The sequence below is a fragment of the Echeneis naucrates genome, chromosome 11, assembly GCF_900963305.1.
Source record: "Echeneis naucrates chromosome 11, fEcheNa1.1, whole genome shotgun sequence".
In the NCBI taxonomy this organism is placed as follows: domain Eukaryota; kingdom Metazoa; phylum Chordata; class Actinopteri; order Carangiformes; family Echeneidae; genus Echeneis; species Echeneis naucrates.
Genome location: NC_042521.1, coordinates 1,210,937 through 1,228,345, shown reverse-complemented (window position 1 = coordinate 1,228,345; position 17,409 = coordinate 1,210,937). Strand labels below are relative to the sequence as shown.

The following is a 17,409-nucleotide window of genomic DNA, read 5'->3' as shown; positions in this document are numbered from 1 at the left end:
GAAATTAATTAAAGAAAGAAGACAATTAAGAAAGCAATGGAAAAGAGCTACAGAGGAAGAGAGAGAGGGAATTAATGTGTTGCAAGAGGGGTTGAGAAGTAGGCTAGCTGTGCTTAGAAGGGCTGAAAATCTTAGGAAAAAGAGAAAAAAGAAAGAATATGTAAGAACAGCATTTTACAGGGACCCGTTCAAGTTTGTTAAAGGATTGTTTAACCAGGAAAAGGGAGGGCAGCTTAAAGCGACAAAGATAGAAGTAGAAGAGTACCTGAGAAATACATATTCAGATTCTGAGCAGAATAGAGAAGTAGGACTTCCACCTGACATGCCACCATTAGGGGAGATAGATCAAGAAATGGATGTTAGACCACCTAGGTGGAAGGAGGTAGAGGAGGTAGTCAGGCGTGCGAAGGCTTCTTCGGCCCCAGGGCCAAATGGAGTCCCCTACCGGGCCTATAAAAGTGCACCTGATATCCTAAAGTTTTTGTGGAGGCAGTTAAGAATAGTTTGGAAGAAACAGTTTATTCCCAGAGCATGGCGTAGGGCAGGAGGTGTTCTTATTCCTCAGAAGAAGGAGTCCTCAGAGCTGAGTCAGTTTTGTATGATCTCTCTCCTGAATGTAGAGGGGAAGATTTTCTTTAGTGTAGTTGCACAGAGACTAGCTAGTTATTTAGAAAGGAATAGCTTAATTGATACTTCAGTACAGAAGGCAGGAATACCAGGTTTCGCAGGGTGTTTAGAGCACACTAGCATGATTTGGCATCAGATTCAGGCAGCCAAGAGAGAGAAAAGAGATTTGCATGTGATATTCTTGGACTTAGCAAATGCATTTGGGTCAGTGCCACATAGCCTTATTTGGGAGGCGTTTGATTATTTTAGAGTACCAGGAGTAGTTGTCAATTTAGTAAGAAGCTATTTCCAAGATATCAGACTATGTTTAAGTACGGCAGGCTTTACAACAGGTTGGCAGAAGTTAGAAATAGGTATTATGGCAGGGTGTACGATTTCTACATTAGCATTCACAATGGCAATGGAGATAATTATTAGAGCCTCTAGGTGGGTTGTAGGTGGAGAGAGGCGGCAGGATGGACTGCACCTTACACCAATTAGGGCATATATGGACGACATGACGTCGATAACTACAACGGTGCCATGTATGAAAAGAATACTGGAGAGACTTAATAAAAACTTAAAGTGGGCTAGTATGAGAATCAAGCCTTGTAAGTCTAGAAGTATTTCAATAAGTAGAGGAAGATTAAGTGATCAAAAGTTTGTAATAGATGAAGAAGCAATTCCAATAATTAGGGAAAAACCAGTAAAGAGTTTAGGTAGGTGGTACAAGGCAGATTTGAATGACAGAGAACAGGTAGTGCAGTTTAGGAAGGATGTTGCTGAGGGACTGGATAGAATAGATAAACCAGGACTTCCAGGAAAGTTGAAGTTGTGGTGTTTGCAGTTTGGGTTGTTTCCTAGATTGATGTGGCCACTGTCAGTATATGAGATTCCAATATCTGTTGCAGAGAAAATGGAAAGACTAGTAAGCTTTTACGTTAGGAAGTGGCTCGGGGTTCCGAGATGTTTAAGCACTGTGGCACTGTATGGGAAAGGCATACTTCAGCTCCCAGTATCTAGTTTAGTGGAGGAGTTCAAATGTACTAAGGTTAGGACAGAGCTCCTGTTATCTGGGAGTAAAGATGTGGTGGTTACTAAGGTGGTTCCAAACCCAACCAAGGGGAGAAAATGGAATCCAAGAATGGCAGTGCAGGAAGCAGAAGCAGCTCTTAGGCATACCGAGATTGTGGGTAATGTACAGATAGGCCGGGGAGGCCTGGGGCTTGGCCCAGGCAAACCGGTGTGGAGTAGAGCAGGTCCCAAAGAGAAGAGGAAGCTAGTTGTGGAGCAGGTTCGTAGACAGGAGGAAATATTAAGAGGTGCGAGGGCAGTGGCTCAGGCTAAGCAGGGACAGTGGTTGAATTGGGAAGGTGTAGAGAAGAAAAAGGATTTGATTTTTGATAGGGGCAACATATGATGTATTGCCAACTCCCCAGAACCTAAAACTCTGGGTAAATGGAGACCCGGTATGTTCGTTGTGTTCAGGTACTGCAACCTTAAAACACATCTTGTCAGGTTGTGAGGTTAGTCTCTCACAAGGCCGATATACGTGGCGACATAACCAGGTGTTAAAAAGTTTAGCTGCAGGTTTGAAGATATACGGAGGCAGGCAGTTTTAGGAGGGTCTAAGACAGAGAGAGTTGCAATACAGTTTGTGCAGGAAGGAGGGAAAGTTAATAAGGTAATAAGGAAGCAAGGCAGTTTAGAGGATACTAGTGACTGGGAGATGCAGGTAGATTTAGGAGGAAAGCTTGTTGTTCCCCAGGAAATAGCCTGCACAAAGCTAAGGCCTGATATAGTTTTGTGGTCTAGGAGTAGAAAGAAAGTATATTTCATAGAGCTGACTGTGCCGTGGGAGGATTTAGTAGAGGAAGCATATGAAAGGAAAAAGCTCAGGTATGCAGATTTAGGTAAGGATGCTGAGCAGCGAGGATGGAAGGTTTGGATTTGTCCAGTGGAAGTAGGATGTAGAGGGTTTGTAGCAAGATCTGCTGTTGCTTTGTTGAGGGAGTTAGGAGGAAGTGGCCAGAGGGTGAGGAAAATAGTGAAGGAAATGTCAGATGAGGCAGTCAGATCCAGTCAGTGGATTTGGGTTAGAAGAGGTAATAGTAGCTGGGGGCCCAGCAGGGGGAGCTCTTAAGATAGACAGACTCTAGGGAGAAGCAGAGGAAGAAATCCAGGAAGGGGAGGTGTATTTAAGTGGGGGTGTGGCCTGTTTGAGCCTCTTTGCCACCTTGCGGTTAGTCCAGGTGAGTTGGCCTGTGTAGGTGTGTTGATTTTACTTGAATATAGGATTGTTTAGATGAGGTCAGTTGCTGAATCTGCTAGCGTAGCTTGTATTGCCTCCACCTCCTGCACCCTCTATACTTTCATGCCCCCTACCCAAACCAGGGTCTGTATCCCCACCCCGCTTTTACTGGTGCAGTTGGTGAGAGGTCAGAGTAGGTGATAGTCGTGCTGTTTGAGATGGTTGTCTTTGTATGATGAGTGTGAGGAGTGTGAGGAGTGGTGATGGCTGGCATTAGGGGGTGACTCTGGGACGCCAGTGTTCACGGTCTAGCCTTCTGGAGGTGTTGTGGGCCTAACTAGACGAAACACCGGTGAAAGGAGGTTCCCACCTGATGACCCCAAAGACATGATAGCTATCCCCGCTCACTGGCCTAGTTGGATATTATCTGTAGGGAACATAGAGCAGTGTGAAAGTTTGTTGCTAGGAAGGTGATCACTGAGTCTGGTCCATTTTTTTGTTGCACAAGTTTCTTGTGTTTCTCTAAATTCTGAACAGTGTGACTGAACTTTTCTGAAGTCGCTGGCTTCTCTTTGTTTATGTCTGACTTTTAAATTCAGCCGTCTGTTTTTATGTGATATTGGAGCTTTTCACAGTAGATCTGATTAACTGTTGTGCTTTAATAGTTTTATCCCTAAATGTGTTTCATCATAAACCAACCAGGACTTTGAAGAGATTCCTAAAAAAACAGTTTTTGTCTTTTAGAAAAGTCTCCATGAAATAGTGCGATATAGACGAGGGTAAAATGCAGCTGTTGGAATGTAAAATCATCTTTTGTGTTTCCAGTGTACTTTGATATATTTCAGCTCAAACTGTCTGATGATTGTCTCTGTGCTGATGTGCATGAGAGGCTTCTTAAAGGGAAGTGAAACAATGTGTGAGTCAGTGACCGGTGGAGCAGAAAAACCATCTGACAGAAACTCCTTCAGGGACTAAATCAGCTCTCACACAGTCAAGGTGTCCAAGTGTCTGCTGTTTGATTGACAGCTGTCCGCTCCCCGTCCTCTAATCTGATTGGTGTCTTCTAGGTGACACCCGTCCCACCCTGAGGGTGCTGCCCCCCTCCAGGAAGGAGCTGGACAAAGACAACGGGAAGGCCATGCTCATGTGCCTGGCCGACAAGGGCTTCCCCTCAGGCTGGACCCTGTCCTGGAAGGTGGGGCGGGGCGGCAGCATCAGCAGCAGCAGCGGGGACCAGAGCCGGGCGGTGCTGGGGAAGGACGGCCTCTACAGCTGGACCAGCACCCTGAGTCTCACTAAAGACCAGTGGACCAGCCTGGACTCTGTGACCTGCGAGGCCACCCAGGGCTGCCAGGCTGCGGTCTCAGAGACTCTGAGTAAAGGCCAGTGTTCCTAGTCTGGATCCAACCGAGCTGGTCTCTGCTGCTGGTTTCATTCTGCTCCATGTAACGCCATCTTCGTCTCTTTTTCATTTTCTGTCTTTCTCTCAGATATGTTTTCTAGTTTTCTGTAACATTTGTAATGTCACTATTTCAGAAAATAAAGATCTGTTCATCAAATAAATTCTGTGTCCATCTGGAGTTTTTAGAACATCAACAGATGGTCAAACTTTCTGAGTGACCTGAAATAAAACCTGATTCATCTCTTCTCCTAAAAGAACCCTGTAGATGAAATGATTGAGTCAGATTTGATTGTTTCATGTTGAAGGATTGAAATCTGCCTCATCTCTGGATCAGATATATAAAGTGTGGTATCATCAGCATACAGAGACATCCAGTAACTCTGCTCTCACTTTGGAACTCTCTGTCTCTGTTTCTCTTTAACTTTGCTTTTATATCTTTTCATTGAGCTTTTTGCTTCTCGTAACGCTGACGTGTTCCATATTTCATGACAATAAAGACGCTCTGATCAGCAGTTTGTCTTCAGTGTGTTTTCTTGTGAAAGCGTTAAATGTCTGCTGTCCGACTGCTGACGTCTGAATAGAAACAGCCGGTCCATGAAACTCACAGTGACTCGTGTCAGTTCTGGATTAGCTCTCAGGGATGTTGACTGTGTTTGATGGTGATTTTGTAACATCAATATGAGTGCAGAAGTTGTGTTCATCATTTGTGTGGATTTGTTTGTGTTCATTAAATGTCTTTATTATATATAAAGATTCAAACTACGAGAAGTATAATAACTTTTGATGTCAAGTTAGAGTTTTTTATTTCGTTGCTCTGTGAATTTTGAAATGAGAAAATCTTTTCATACTCATGAATAAATTAAATAAATAGTTTCTCTAACACAGCAGACTTTTCAACATGAGAATATGTCACAGTCAGACCTCTAGTGTTTGTGTTTCAGAGCAGCTGTTGGTTCAGATCAGTTCCTCTTCAGCTGACCGAGGTTTTTGTACGACGTTGTATCACTGTGTGAACACCCACTGACTGTTGATGACATGAAAACTCTGACAGTAATAAACTGCTGCATCTTCAGTCTGGACTCCACTGATGGTCAGAGTGAAGTCAGAGTTTGATCCACTTCCTGTAAAACGAGTTGGAATCCCTGATGCTCGAGTGGAAGCTCTGTAAATAAGGAGTTTAGGTTTTTCTCCATCTCTCTGTTGGTACCAGGCTAAGTGGTTTGAGCCATGAACATTCTGACTGGTCCTACAGGTGATCCTGGCGGAACCTCCCACAGCAGAGCTCAGTGCTCCAGGCGACTGAGTCACTGTGACCTGTCCTCTGGACTCTGAGGACACAGAGACAGAAACCTGGTTTTGTGGGCTTCATTTCAGAGGGACGGATGTTCATAGAGGAGTTTGATTCTCTGGACTTTACCTGTGAAGCAGCAGCAGAGGAGAGTCCAGATGAGGACGGAGATCAGAGTCATGTTTTTCATGTGTGTTGTGTTGTGATGAAGGAAAAGCTGTCAGTCCTCCAGTCTTCAACTGTCAGGACTATAAAGTCTCCCAGAGCACTGGAGCATGGTGCTGCTGATGCAAAGTGTCTCTATGGAAATGAGCTGACTGACTCCAACAGGGACTCCTGTGTTACTGACAGTGTTACTGACTGACACACTGTTATGACGGCTTGAATAAAGAGCGTTGAATATTTTAGCTTTGCTCTTTGACCAGTTCTTCTCTTTTTCAATGATTAGAAGAACTTGCTTTAATTCATTTTCTCATTTCTTTGTTGCCATGTGACTTGTGGTGTTGCTTTCCAACAAAGGTTGTTTTCTCCTGTTGTGGTGGAAAGATGTGGGAAATAGGAAATAAGGTTGTCTGGACACAGGTGTCAGATGGGGAATCTCTTTATTCACATCAGCTGTACTTACAATGTAGTCAGAGACAGAACTACCAATAAACTTTAGCCCTTTCAGTTTGTTTTCTCACCAACATCTGATCGTCCAGGCCGACTTTGTCACCATAAACTCCCAAAGGAGAGCACCAAATTTCAATTCTTAATTTACGCAATGCATCTCTTCCTAATAAATTGATTGGGGTTTGGCTCGACACTAATATAGGAACTTAGATTTTTGAATTATTTGTGACAGTTTTCACTGGAGCGGTCATTGGAATTAGCTGCTTTACTCCCGAGAATCCTACAATCTCAACAAATTTTTCAGACATGGGGAGGTGAGTGAGTATCCAGTCAGCAGGAGTTGAAATCTGTTTAGTCTGTATCCTGGAGAACTTTAATGGAACTTCAGCAGTTGCCTTGGTTGGAATGTACACCAGTATTGTAATGATACGACTGAATTCTCTTGGTACATAGTACGGTCTCATACCAACTGCCAGTAATTCAATATCTGGACAGCACATCTTCTCCTTGACAGTAATAAAGCCAGTCCTCCTCCTTTCTTCTTTCCACCAGCTTTAGTGTCTCTGTCCATCCGTACGAGAGTGAAGCCAGGTAGTTCCACACAGGAACCAACCAGGTTTCAGTAAAACACATGAGTCTTCACCAATATCTCCATCTCATCACGTTTGCTGGGCAGAGAGTTAACATTTCCCATGACGATCAATGTAGAAAGGGCTTATTTCTCCATTTTCTAGCCTTCACCTTTGCACCAGCACGGCAACCAAGAAAACACCTCTTTGTCTCAGCTGGAATCGGGTGGTATCCTCCAGATTTGCCCACTTTCCATGAAAGAAGCTCTTCTCTTGAGTAAACGCTTCTCCCCACAGAAATATCCGTCAGTAACTGACAAAAAATAATAAAAATACAACAAAAATAAAGTAAAATTTAGTGAAAAATATTGAGAGCTACCAGAGCTACAGACTGCTGCTTCTTGTGGAAGTGCATGTTCTAGAAATATAGACTAGGAGGAGCCTGGAGGCGTTCCTCTTTGTTCATTCACCATTTTCCTTTAACGTTTTAACTTTACTTTAACTTCACGATTTCCTCTCTGAACCACAACCTGGCCTAAACACCTCGCTCTATTTGTTCACTTCCAACGGTCTCCCCTCAATCATAAAGCACTTCTCTCTCATCCATTCACTTCAGCCCAGCCGTGCAGATCAACATACATTCATGCATTTTTTCAAAACAACCACACATTGCAGATTTACCAAAATAAGACAGCTCTGTTTTGTTTTGTTTTTTTTTTAAGTCCACTGGACCCATCAAGATTTGAGCAGCAATTAGTGTAATACTTTGACCCGGCGCTTCTCTCTCACACTTCATTCACCCTATCCCCCCTTTTTTTTTTTTTCAGAAGCACCCTATCTGTCCCCTACACTCCATACGACATATTTATCTCTGGGGTTTTGTCTTTTCTTGGACACCATCAGATTCCTTCTTCAGTATTTTCGGAGCTGCAGGATTGGAATTCATGTCAGAGTCAGATTTTCTTCTGAACAGTTTTATTGATTAGAAAACAAAACTAATGGATAATATCATATGTTGAAACTGAACCACTAACGTCTGGCCTGACTGTGTTTAGCAGAAGTCTCTGAGAGCAGGCAGAAACAAGATGGGAATGGAAGGATGAAGAGAAGCTGTTTTATTTCATGATTTCAAACATTTAGTTGAAGTTCAGACCTAAATACATTTTCATGAGGGATTTCTTCTTTCATGCATCAGTCCTGATGAAGAAATATCATTGTTGTTACGGACCTCTTTGTAGGTCTGCCTGTGTGTGAGTGTCTGCTAATTGCAGGATTGCCCTCAGCTGGACCCATAAGGATAAGAAGAGCAGAGGGAAAGTGGCTCTCTCTCTCCCCTCTTGCCAGTGAGGCAGCAGCACCAGTGAAGTGGCAAACAGCAAGCTGACCGTGTGTTAGACAGTGGGCTTTGAAGTGAGACAGCAACTGACGTTGTGTTGTCAGAGTTTTGTGTGTTTTAGAATTAGTTAATCGTTCTTACTTAACCGTCCTGTTTTTGAGAGGATCGTTTCCTCTTATTTCTGATATCATCCTTAGATGTGTCAGAATTTATTTTTGGTGACCTGAGCTACCTTATTAAAATACCTCATTTGATAATTATACCTACAAGTATTTCTTGTTTGTCCTAAGATACCCCTTGCCATCAGGACATAACAATTGTGTTCATGAATTCAGTGATATTTCTGCTGGATATCTCACTGCCTTAGGTCTTCAGTTTTTCATTCTTGTCCTCATTAAAAAGGACTTCAACTGTCCGACATTAGAAATGTCTTTAAGAAACACTTTCAAGTACTGACTTTAAATTATGTGATGATTCATATTTGAGTGACACATTTGGAATATTTGTTTTGCTGAAAACTTTCTTCAGTTTAGTTTCAGAGCAGCTGTTGGTTCAGATCAGTTCCTCTTCAGCTGACGGAGGTTTTTGTACGACGGTGTATCACTGTGTGAACGGGAGGCTGGAACCCTGCTGACAGTAATAAACTCCTGCATCTTCAGTCTGAACTCCACTGATGGTCAGAGTGAAGTCTGTGTTTGAATAACTGCCACTAAAACGCTCTGGAACTCCAGACTGACGGGTTGTAGCAGAATAAATCAGGAGTTTGGGGGTTTCTCCAGGTTTCTGAAGGTACCAGTGAAGGTAGTTACTGATACTTGAACTGGCTTTACAGCTGATAGAGACGGTCTGACCTGGACTAACAGACTTAGCTCCAGGAGACTGAGTCAGGGTGATTTCTCCTGATGAACCTGGAAAACATGAAAAAGAGAAGGTCATTGAGACAAATCCAGCTTGGACAAAGATGATGGACATCCAAACAGAAGAGGATGATTTCTTTAACACGGAGAACAGATGGAAGAAGGTCAACGCTGCTCGTTTCAGTCAGCAGAACATCACTGAGGTGAACCCGGTTGCATCCTGAAGCCCAGTTTTCAGAAGAGAGTCTCACCCTGAACAAGGAGCCCCAGGGTGGCCAGCAGTAGAGTCAGTGACATCATCATGGTGCTGCCGGCGTGTGGGTGTCTCTGAAAGGCCTGGACAGACACTGATCAACACTGGTCTCTTAACGGCTGCAGCAGAGAGGCAGGACACATATGCAAACACACAGAGTCAGTGAAGTGTAGCTGTCCTCAACACATCATGATGTTTCCATCAGGACTCCTGATGTCCAATCACAGTGGACCTCTTCATCAAAATGTGGATTTTAACAAACAGGACAGGAGGAAGAAAGCAGAAATCCAGCTTTAACCTCTGATCTGATGAATCTATTGATGAAGAGGAGACGAGGATTCTGTGATATATAACAGGGAGTCATCAGCAAACAGGCTGATTTTATGATGAGTTGGATTAATGAGGCCTGATGGAGATGAATTTCCAAAGAGATGGAAGGAGGGAAATAATATGAAGAGTGTGTGTGTGTGTGTGTGTGTGTGTGTGTGTGTGTGTGTGTCCTCAGTGAACTGTATCAGTCTCTGCAGTATCTTCCAGCTGCAGCAGTCAGTTCAGTTTCTGTTCAGTCTGACTGAGGGAGGTTTTTGTACGACGCTTTTTCACTGTGTGAACACATACTGACTGTTGGGGAAGTGAAAACTCTGACAGTAATAAACTGCTGCATCTTCAGTCTGGACTCCACTGATGGTCAGAGTGAAGTCAGAGTTTGATCCACTTCCTGTAAAACGAGTTGGAATCCCTGATGCTCGACGGGAAGCATCATAAATAAGGAGTTTAGGTTTATCTCCATCTCTCTGTTGGTACCAGGCTAAACGGTGGTTGTTGCTGTCAACATAAACATTCTGACTGGTCCTACAGGTGATCCTGGCGGAGCCTCCCACAGCAGAGCTCAGTGCTCCAGGCGACTGAGTCACTGTGACCTGTCCTCTGGACTCTGAGGACACAGAGACAGAAACCTGGTTTTGTGGGCTTCATTTCAGAGGGACGGATGTTCATAGAGGAGTTTGATTCTCTGGACTTTACCTGTGAAGCAGCAGCAGAGGAGAGTCCAGATGAGGACGGAGATCAGAGTCATGTTTTTCATGTGTGTTGTGTTGTGATGAAGGAAAAGCTGTCAGTCCTCCAGTCTTCAACTGTCAGGACTATAAAGTCTCCCAGAGCACTGGAGCATGGTGCTGCTGATGCAAAGTGTCTCTATGGAAATGAGCTGAGGTTGAACCGTTTTCTCTCAGATTCTTTTTGTAGATTCACTTGCACACATGATCATTTCTGACGTCACTGTTGGCCTTATTATCAGCTCTGACTTCATCTCCTTTGGTCTCCACCTTGATGTGAATGTTGTCATAGTCACCTCTGTCTACCTGCAGCTGTAGCTTAGAATGTATGAGCTCGTTTGTCATTGCATTGATGAAATGCTCCACTCTTTGGATTGTTGTCAGCAGCCGCTGTAAATATGTCAAATCAGGTTTATTTGTATCGCACCAAACCATGGCAAGGCAAGTTCTTTTATCGAGCACAAGTTGTACCCAAGGTAATTCAACGTGCTTCACAAATACAGAAAAAATTCAAGAAGATAGATAATCATTCCATAATTCATTTAAAAAAAGAAATAATTGAATGAAGCAGATAAAATACTTTCAGTTGTCATATGCACCTAAATAGAACTGTTTTCAACCTGGATTTAACTCTAGAAGAGCCGGAATTCTATAAGAACTGCCGTAAACGGTCATTTTCACCGCTTGATTCCAAACTCTATAATCTCTCGTGAAAAATACCCAGTCAAACATGTATTCATTAATTGTGTTAAGATATCTTTAAAAAACAAAATAACACCAAGATGTATATTTTAACAAGTTTAATTATACATTTATAGCATCGTAAATCGTAATTAGATGGTGCTGGCAAATAGTAATAGAATTCAACATAACGTAGAACACGATTACAACAATCTTAAGTATTATACATTTTATTTTAACATTTTTAACAAAACAGTCGTCCCTGATGTTCTTCAGCATGCCATCAAGGAACACACATAAAAAGGCTTGGAGCGCATCCTCAATATTGCGCTTTGCGTGCGCTGTGGGGCTAGCTGCCTCCGAGAAGAGAGGGCAGACTGGACACAGTTGGCTCAGGGGTATGTACTGCTTCAGGAATCCCTATAACAACAACAACAACAACAACAATAAGAAGAAGAAGAACAAGAATCGGCTAATTATAAGAATAATAGTCATAGTGAAAGGGTCGCGAAGAAAAAGGCAGCACAGGACATAACAGTGGAGCAGCAGGAGGAAAACACAGGACAGCGGTGCTCACCTGGCCCACGTCAGCCGTGAAGAGAACATCTGGATCCACAGTATCCAATGAAAGTCGACTCCTTTTCTTCAGTATAGACCTATTTTCATGTAGGTCGCTGTCCAAGTTTTGAAGCATTTCCAAGGCCGTGGCAGCTGTCATCTTTCTCTTGCTTCGCTCATTTATTTTAGAAATTGTCTGGTCTCTTTACTCTAAACTTTGATATCTAGAGTGGTACAAATACAAATCTCTGTATAATCCGAGACCGACCGTGACTTGACAGACAGTGATAGTTGCTGAGCAGCTAAAACTGCGACATAAATCGCGAGAAATATGAACTTCAATACCGTGAAATTCCGTGCAGTCAATATGACCGCTTATGGACGAAATAGGTAAAAATGATCATATCTGCTTTGTCTTTTGTGTTATTTATATAAAAAACATGTTAAATTAAATTAGAGATACTTTTAGGAAAAGTCAAGTACCAGCAGGATTGTATCTTATTATTCGACAAAGTTATTGCACATAGAAATTTCAAAACAGTCAAAATGACCGTCTTGGCCGTTCTAGTGTTAAACGTCAGAGTTGAGGCCTGTCTCACATCTTCTGAAAGACTGTTTCAGACTTTAGCAGCATAAAACTGAAATGCAGCCTCACCGTGTTTAGTCCTGACTCTGGGCACCACCAGGAGACTCCCCGAGGTTCTCAGGGCCGAGAGGATTCATGTGGTTCTTACATGTCAGAGATGTACTTTGGTGCTCGACCATCAGAGCTGTTTTAAAGTGTATTCTCTGAGCGACAGGAAGCCACTGCAGAGACCTGAGCACTGGACTAATATGGTCATATTTCCTGGTTCTGGTCAGGACTGGAGCAGCAGCATTCTGGATGTACTGCAGCTGTCTTACAGCTCGTTTAGAGTCCAGTGAGCAGGATGTTACAGTGGTCTAACCTGCTGGAGACAAACACATGGATTAGTCTCTAAGTCTGGTTCTGACACTATTCCTTTGATTCTGGGAATGTTTTTTAGATGATAAAAAGCTGCTGATGTTATTGATTTGATGTGACTGTTAAAGTTCAGGTCTGAGTCTAAAATTGCCCCTAGATTTCTGACCTGATTGTTCGGTTTTACAGAGAGTCTGGAGGTGACTGATAACTCCTTTTCTTTGTTTCTGTGGGCCACAGACAATGACTTCAGTTTTGTCTGAGTTTAATTGGAGAAAATTGTTCTGCATCCACACACTGATCTGTTGGATGCAGTGACAGAGTGTCTCTATGGGCCCATGTTCACCTGCCGTCAGTGTCATCTGCATAGCTGTGGTAGGACACATTATAACTGCGTATTAGCTGGTGTAATGGAATCATGTACAGATTAAACAATCGGGGTCCCAGAAATGACCCTTGGGGAACCCCACAGGTCATAGGCATTTGGTCTGAGACACAGTTGCCAATTTTAACAAAGTACATCCTGTCCTCGAGATAGGAATTAAACCAGTTTAGAGCAGTTTCAGAGATTCCCACCCAGTTTTCTAACCTCTGTAATAAGATCACATGGTCAACTGTGTCAAAGGCAGCACTCAGGTCCAGCAGGACTAAGACTGGGACTCTGCCTGCCTCTGTGTTCAGGCAGATGTCATTAATCACCTTGATCAGAGCTGTCTCAGTGCTGCGGTGGGGCCTAAAGCCTGATTGGAAGGTATCAAAAACACTATTAGACAAGAGAAAGTCAGTAAGTTGTTGGTGTACAACCTTTTCCAGGACTTTGCCAAAGAATGGTAGGTTTCATATGGGCCGATTGTTGTTCAGTACTGTGGCATCAAGACTGCTCTTCTTCAGAAGAGGCTGGATGACAGAAGTTTTTAAGGCCTTTGGAAATGTTCCAGTCTTAAGTGAGATGTTGACTAGTTGGACAAGTTGTGGTAGCAGACTGCTCAGCACAGACTTTAGAAATTTAGTGAGTAACTCTTCAAGGCAGCACATTGATGGACTCAGACTGCAGATGATCTCTTCGACTCTTTTGTCAGTGACCGGTGTGAAGTGTGTCAGCTCTCAGTGTCTAACTGGATGCAGGGTAGTTTTTTGTGTTGTGGAGGTTATCGCATTTTTAATTCCTTGAACCTTGTTGCCAAAGAATATTCCAAACTCATGACACTTAGATGTAGATATTAGGTCTAAGGGCAGTGAAACCCTTGGTAATGTGCCCTCTGCTCTGGGTGGGCTCAGTCACATGCTGAGTTACACCAAACATTTCAAAGACCGCAGTGAGTTCTTCAGCATGCCTGTCATTGGCTACATCCACATGCACATTCAAGTCACCTGTAATGACCAAACAGTCAAACAGTCAGTGGACACAACTGAGAGCGGTTCAGTGAAATCGTCAATAAAACAACTCCGTGGTGGTTTATAGAGGGTGATATAAAACATAGAAGATAGTTTGAGCTCCAGCTTGAATGACACATAATGAAATGATGAAAAAACCCCAAATGACAATTTGTGGCTAATTACATTGTTTCTGAATACGGCTCAAACACCCCCACCCCTCACGACGCTTTTTCACTGTGTGAACACCCACTGACTGTGGATGTGACTACCTCACAAATTAAGCAATGAACACACTAAAAATAAATTTTCTGTGGTTTGAAAGGATTTTGTGTAACTTATTTACATTTACAGTTTTGGGGGAATACAAATATGTCATTTCTATATTTGGGAAAATATGTGTTTTTAAAAAGATTTTCTTTTTGTTGTGGTTTATTGCATTTTGTAACAACTTATTTAGTTAATATGGACAAAGGTCAATACACATTATTAAAAATTGAAATCTAAGGTTGTATTGATGTATAGCAAATTAAAATACTCCAACAAATGGCTCCCCAGCATGTAAAACTGTAAAAGGTATGCTGTGGTGGACTTCTTCTACGGTAGGTCATATAGGTTTAAGATGTTTTTCTAGTTTCTCTTTTTTAAACTTCTTTTCTGGTGAACTTGTGTGGTTTATTCACAAATGGTCACATGAAAACTTTTCAACATGAGAATATGTCTCAGTCAGACCTCTAGTGTTTGTGTTTCAGAGCAGCTGTTGGTTCAGATCAGTTCCTCTTCAGCTGACGGAGGTTTTTGTACGACGTTGTATCACTGTGTGAACGGGGAGCTGTAACCCTGCTGACAGTAATAAACTCCTGCATCTTCAGTCTGAACTCCACTGATGGTCAGAGTGAAGTCTGTGTTTGAATAACTTCCACTAAAACGCTCTGGAACTCCAGACTGACGGCTGTTGGCATTATAAATCAGGAGTTTAGGAGATTCTCCAGGTTTCTGAAGGTACCAGTGAAGGTAGTTACTGATACTTGAACTGGCTTTACAGCTGATAGAGACGGTCTGGCCTGGACTAACAGACTTAGCTCCAGGAGACTGAGTCAGGGTGATTTCTCCTGATGAACCTGGAAAACATGAAAAAGAGGAGAAGGTCATTGAGACAAATCCAGCTTGGACAAAGATGATGGACATCCACACAGAAGAGGATGATTTCTTTAACACGGAGAACAGATGGAAGAAGGTCAACGCTGCTCGTTTCAGTCAGCAGAACATCACTGAGGTGAACCCGGTTGCATCCTGAAGCCCAGTTTTCAGAAGAGAGTCTCACCCTGAACAAGGAGCCCCAGGGTGGCCAGCAGTAGAGTCAGTGACATCATCATGGTGCTGCCGGCGTGTGGGTGTCTCTGAAAGGCCTGGACAGACACTGATCAACACTGGTCTCTTAACGGCTGCAGCAGAGAGGCAGGACACATATGCAAACACACAGAGTCAGTGAAGTGTAGCTGTCCTCAACACATCATGATGTTTCCATCAGGACTCCTGATGTCCAATCACAGTGGACCTCTTCATCAAAATGTGGATTTTAATAAACAGGACAGGAGGAAGAAAGCAGAAATCCAGCTTTAACCTCTGATCTGATGAATCTATTGATGAAGAGGAGACGAGGATTCTGTGATATATAACAGGGAGTCATCAGCAAACAGGCTGATTTTATGATGAGTTGGATTAATGAGGCCTGATGGAGATGAATTTCCAAAGAGATTGAAGGAGGGAAATGATATGAAGAGTGTGTGTGTGTGTGTGTGTGTGTGTGTGTGTGTGTGTGTCCTCAGTGAACTGTATCAGTCTCTGCAGTATCTTCCAGCTGCAGCAGTCAGTTCAGTTTCTGTTCAGTCTGACTGAGGGAGGTTTTTGTACGACACTTTTTCATTGTGTGAACACATACTGACTGTTGATGTAGTGAAAACTCTGACAGTAATAAACTGCTGCATCTTCAGTCTGGACTCCACTGATGGTCAGAGTGAAGTCAGAGTTTGATCCACTTCCTGTAAAACGTTCTGGAATCCCTGATACTCGAGTGGAAGCAGCGTAAATAAGGAGTTTAGGTTTTTCTCCATCTCTCTGTTGGTACCAGGATAACCAGTTTGAGCTATAAACATTCTGACTGGTCCTACAGGTGATCCTGGCGGAGCCTCCCACAGCAGAGCTCAGTGCTCCAGGCGACTGAGTCACTGTGACCTGTCCTCTGGACTCTGAGGACACAGAGACAGAAACCTGGTTTTGTGGGCTTCATTTCAGAGGGACGGATGTTCATAGAGGAGTTTGATTCTCTGGACTTTACCTGTGAAGCAGCAGCAGAGGAGAGTCCAGATGAGGACGGAGATCAGAGTCATGTTTTTCATGTGTGTTGTGTTGTGATGAAGGAAAAGCTGTCAGTCCTCCAGTCTTCAACTGTCAGGACTATAAAGTCTCCCAGAGCACTGGAGCATGGTGCTGCTGATGCAAAGTGTCTCTATGGAAATGAGCTGACTGACTCCAACAGGGACTTGGATCAATCTGATCATCACAATTTGTTGGTTCTTATTTTTAAGAAGTTTTGTGAAAAAAAATATGATTTGTTTATTTAATTATTTTTATTTAATTATAATTATTATTTATTATTCATTTTTATTGATTTATTTATTTTTCTTTCAGTAACTCGAGAGACTTTGATGAGAACCAAACTGCAGCTCTGTGGGAGGTTCCTCTCTGCAGCAGCCAGGACCTACCAAGGTGTTCCAGGAAAGGAAAACCACTGAACCACATGGTCCTGGATCAGGACCCATTGATGGACCGTGTGGTCTGATCCAACAGAAGACCTGTTGAAGAAGTTCATGCTGGTTCTGACAGAAAGCTGTGGGAACACACAGACCATCACAGTTTGTGGTGGAGCTGCAGACCGGTCAGGGTGTCCATGCTGACCCCAGTCCACCACCAGAACCTCCTACAATGGACGTATGAGCATCAGAACCGGACCACAGGGCCATGGAACAAGGTGGTCCGGTCTGATGGATCAGGTCTTCTTTGACATCATCCGGATGGTCAGTTGTGTGTGTGTGTGTGTGTGTGTGTGTGTGTGTGCAGCACTAGCTGAGGAAGACATCACACCAAGATGCATTGTGGGAAGAAGACCAGCTGGTGCAGACAGTGTGATGCTTTGGACAATGTCCTGCTGGGAAACTTTAGGTCCTCCATCCATGTGGGGTCAGGAGGTCATGATGTCATGGCTGATTGTTGTGGAGGACACAGAAGGTTTGAAAAGTTTCAGCCTGTTTTATGATGACATCAACATGATTCCCCTCAATATAATCTAGTTTGATCAGAGTGTTTGTGTTTGTTTATGCTGACATTAAAGATTTGAAAGCTTTCATTTAATGCACACTTCAACATATTCTGTCGTCCTTTTTAGACAGATTTACTGTTTGTTTTAGGATCTTTACGTTCTGGTGACATTCAGTCATTCACATCAGAAAAATGTTCTATTCTTTACAGCAAAAGTCTTTTCTATCATTTATGAGCATTTCTTTGTTCAGGATACTGGATGTGTCTACTGTGGTGATATCCAACTTTTGGTCTGTTACTGTTTCCAAT

General features: G+C 43.0%; 5 gene segments (V, D, J or C); 2 read left to right on the top strand and 3 right to left on the bottom strand.

The window, feature by feature from the left end:
- Positions 1-17,409, top strand: part of LOC115051211 (Ig kappa chain V-III region MOPC 63-like) — a 172,782-nt gene that overhangs the window by 52,262 nt on the left and 103,111 nt on the right.
- On the top strand, positions 2,849-4,404 carry LOC115051235 (Ig kappa-b4 chain C region-like). The segment is given in 2 exon segments: positions 2,849-2,858; positions 3,925-4,404. A coding segment is annotated over 1 exon segment (258 nt).
- On the bottom strand, positions 5,262-5,728 carry LOC115051233 (Ig kappa chain V region 3381-like). The segment is given in 2 exon segments: positions 5,262-5,587; positions 5,677-5,728. Coding segments are annotated over 2 exon segments (378 nt in total).
- On the bottom strand, positions 8,665-9,369 carry LOC115051221 (immunoglobulin kappa variable 3-11-like). The segment is given in 2 exon segments: positions 8,665-8,972; positions 9,173-9,369. Coding segments are annotated over 2 exon segments (360 nt in total).
- LOC115051230 (immunoglobulin kappa variable 1-39-like) lies at positions 14,596-15,315 on the bottom strand. The segment is given in 2 exon segments: positions 14,596-14,903; positions 15,107-15,315. Coding segments are annotated over 2 exon segments (360 nt in total).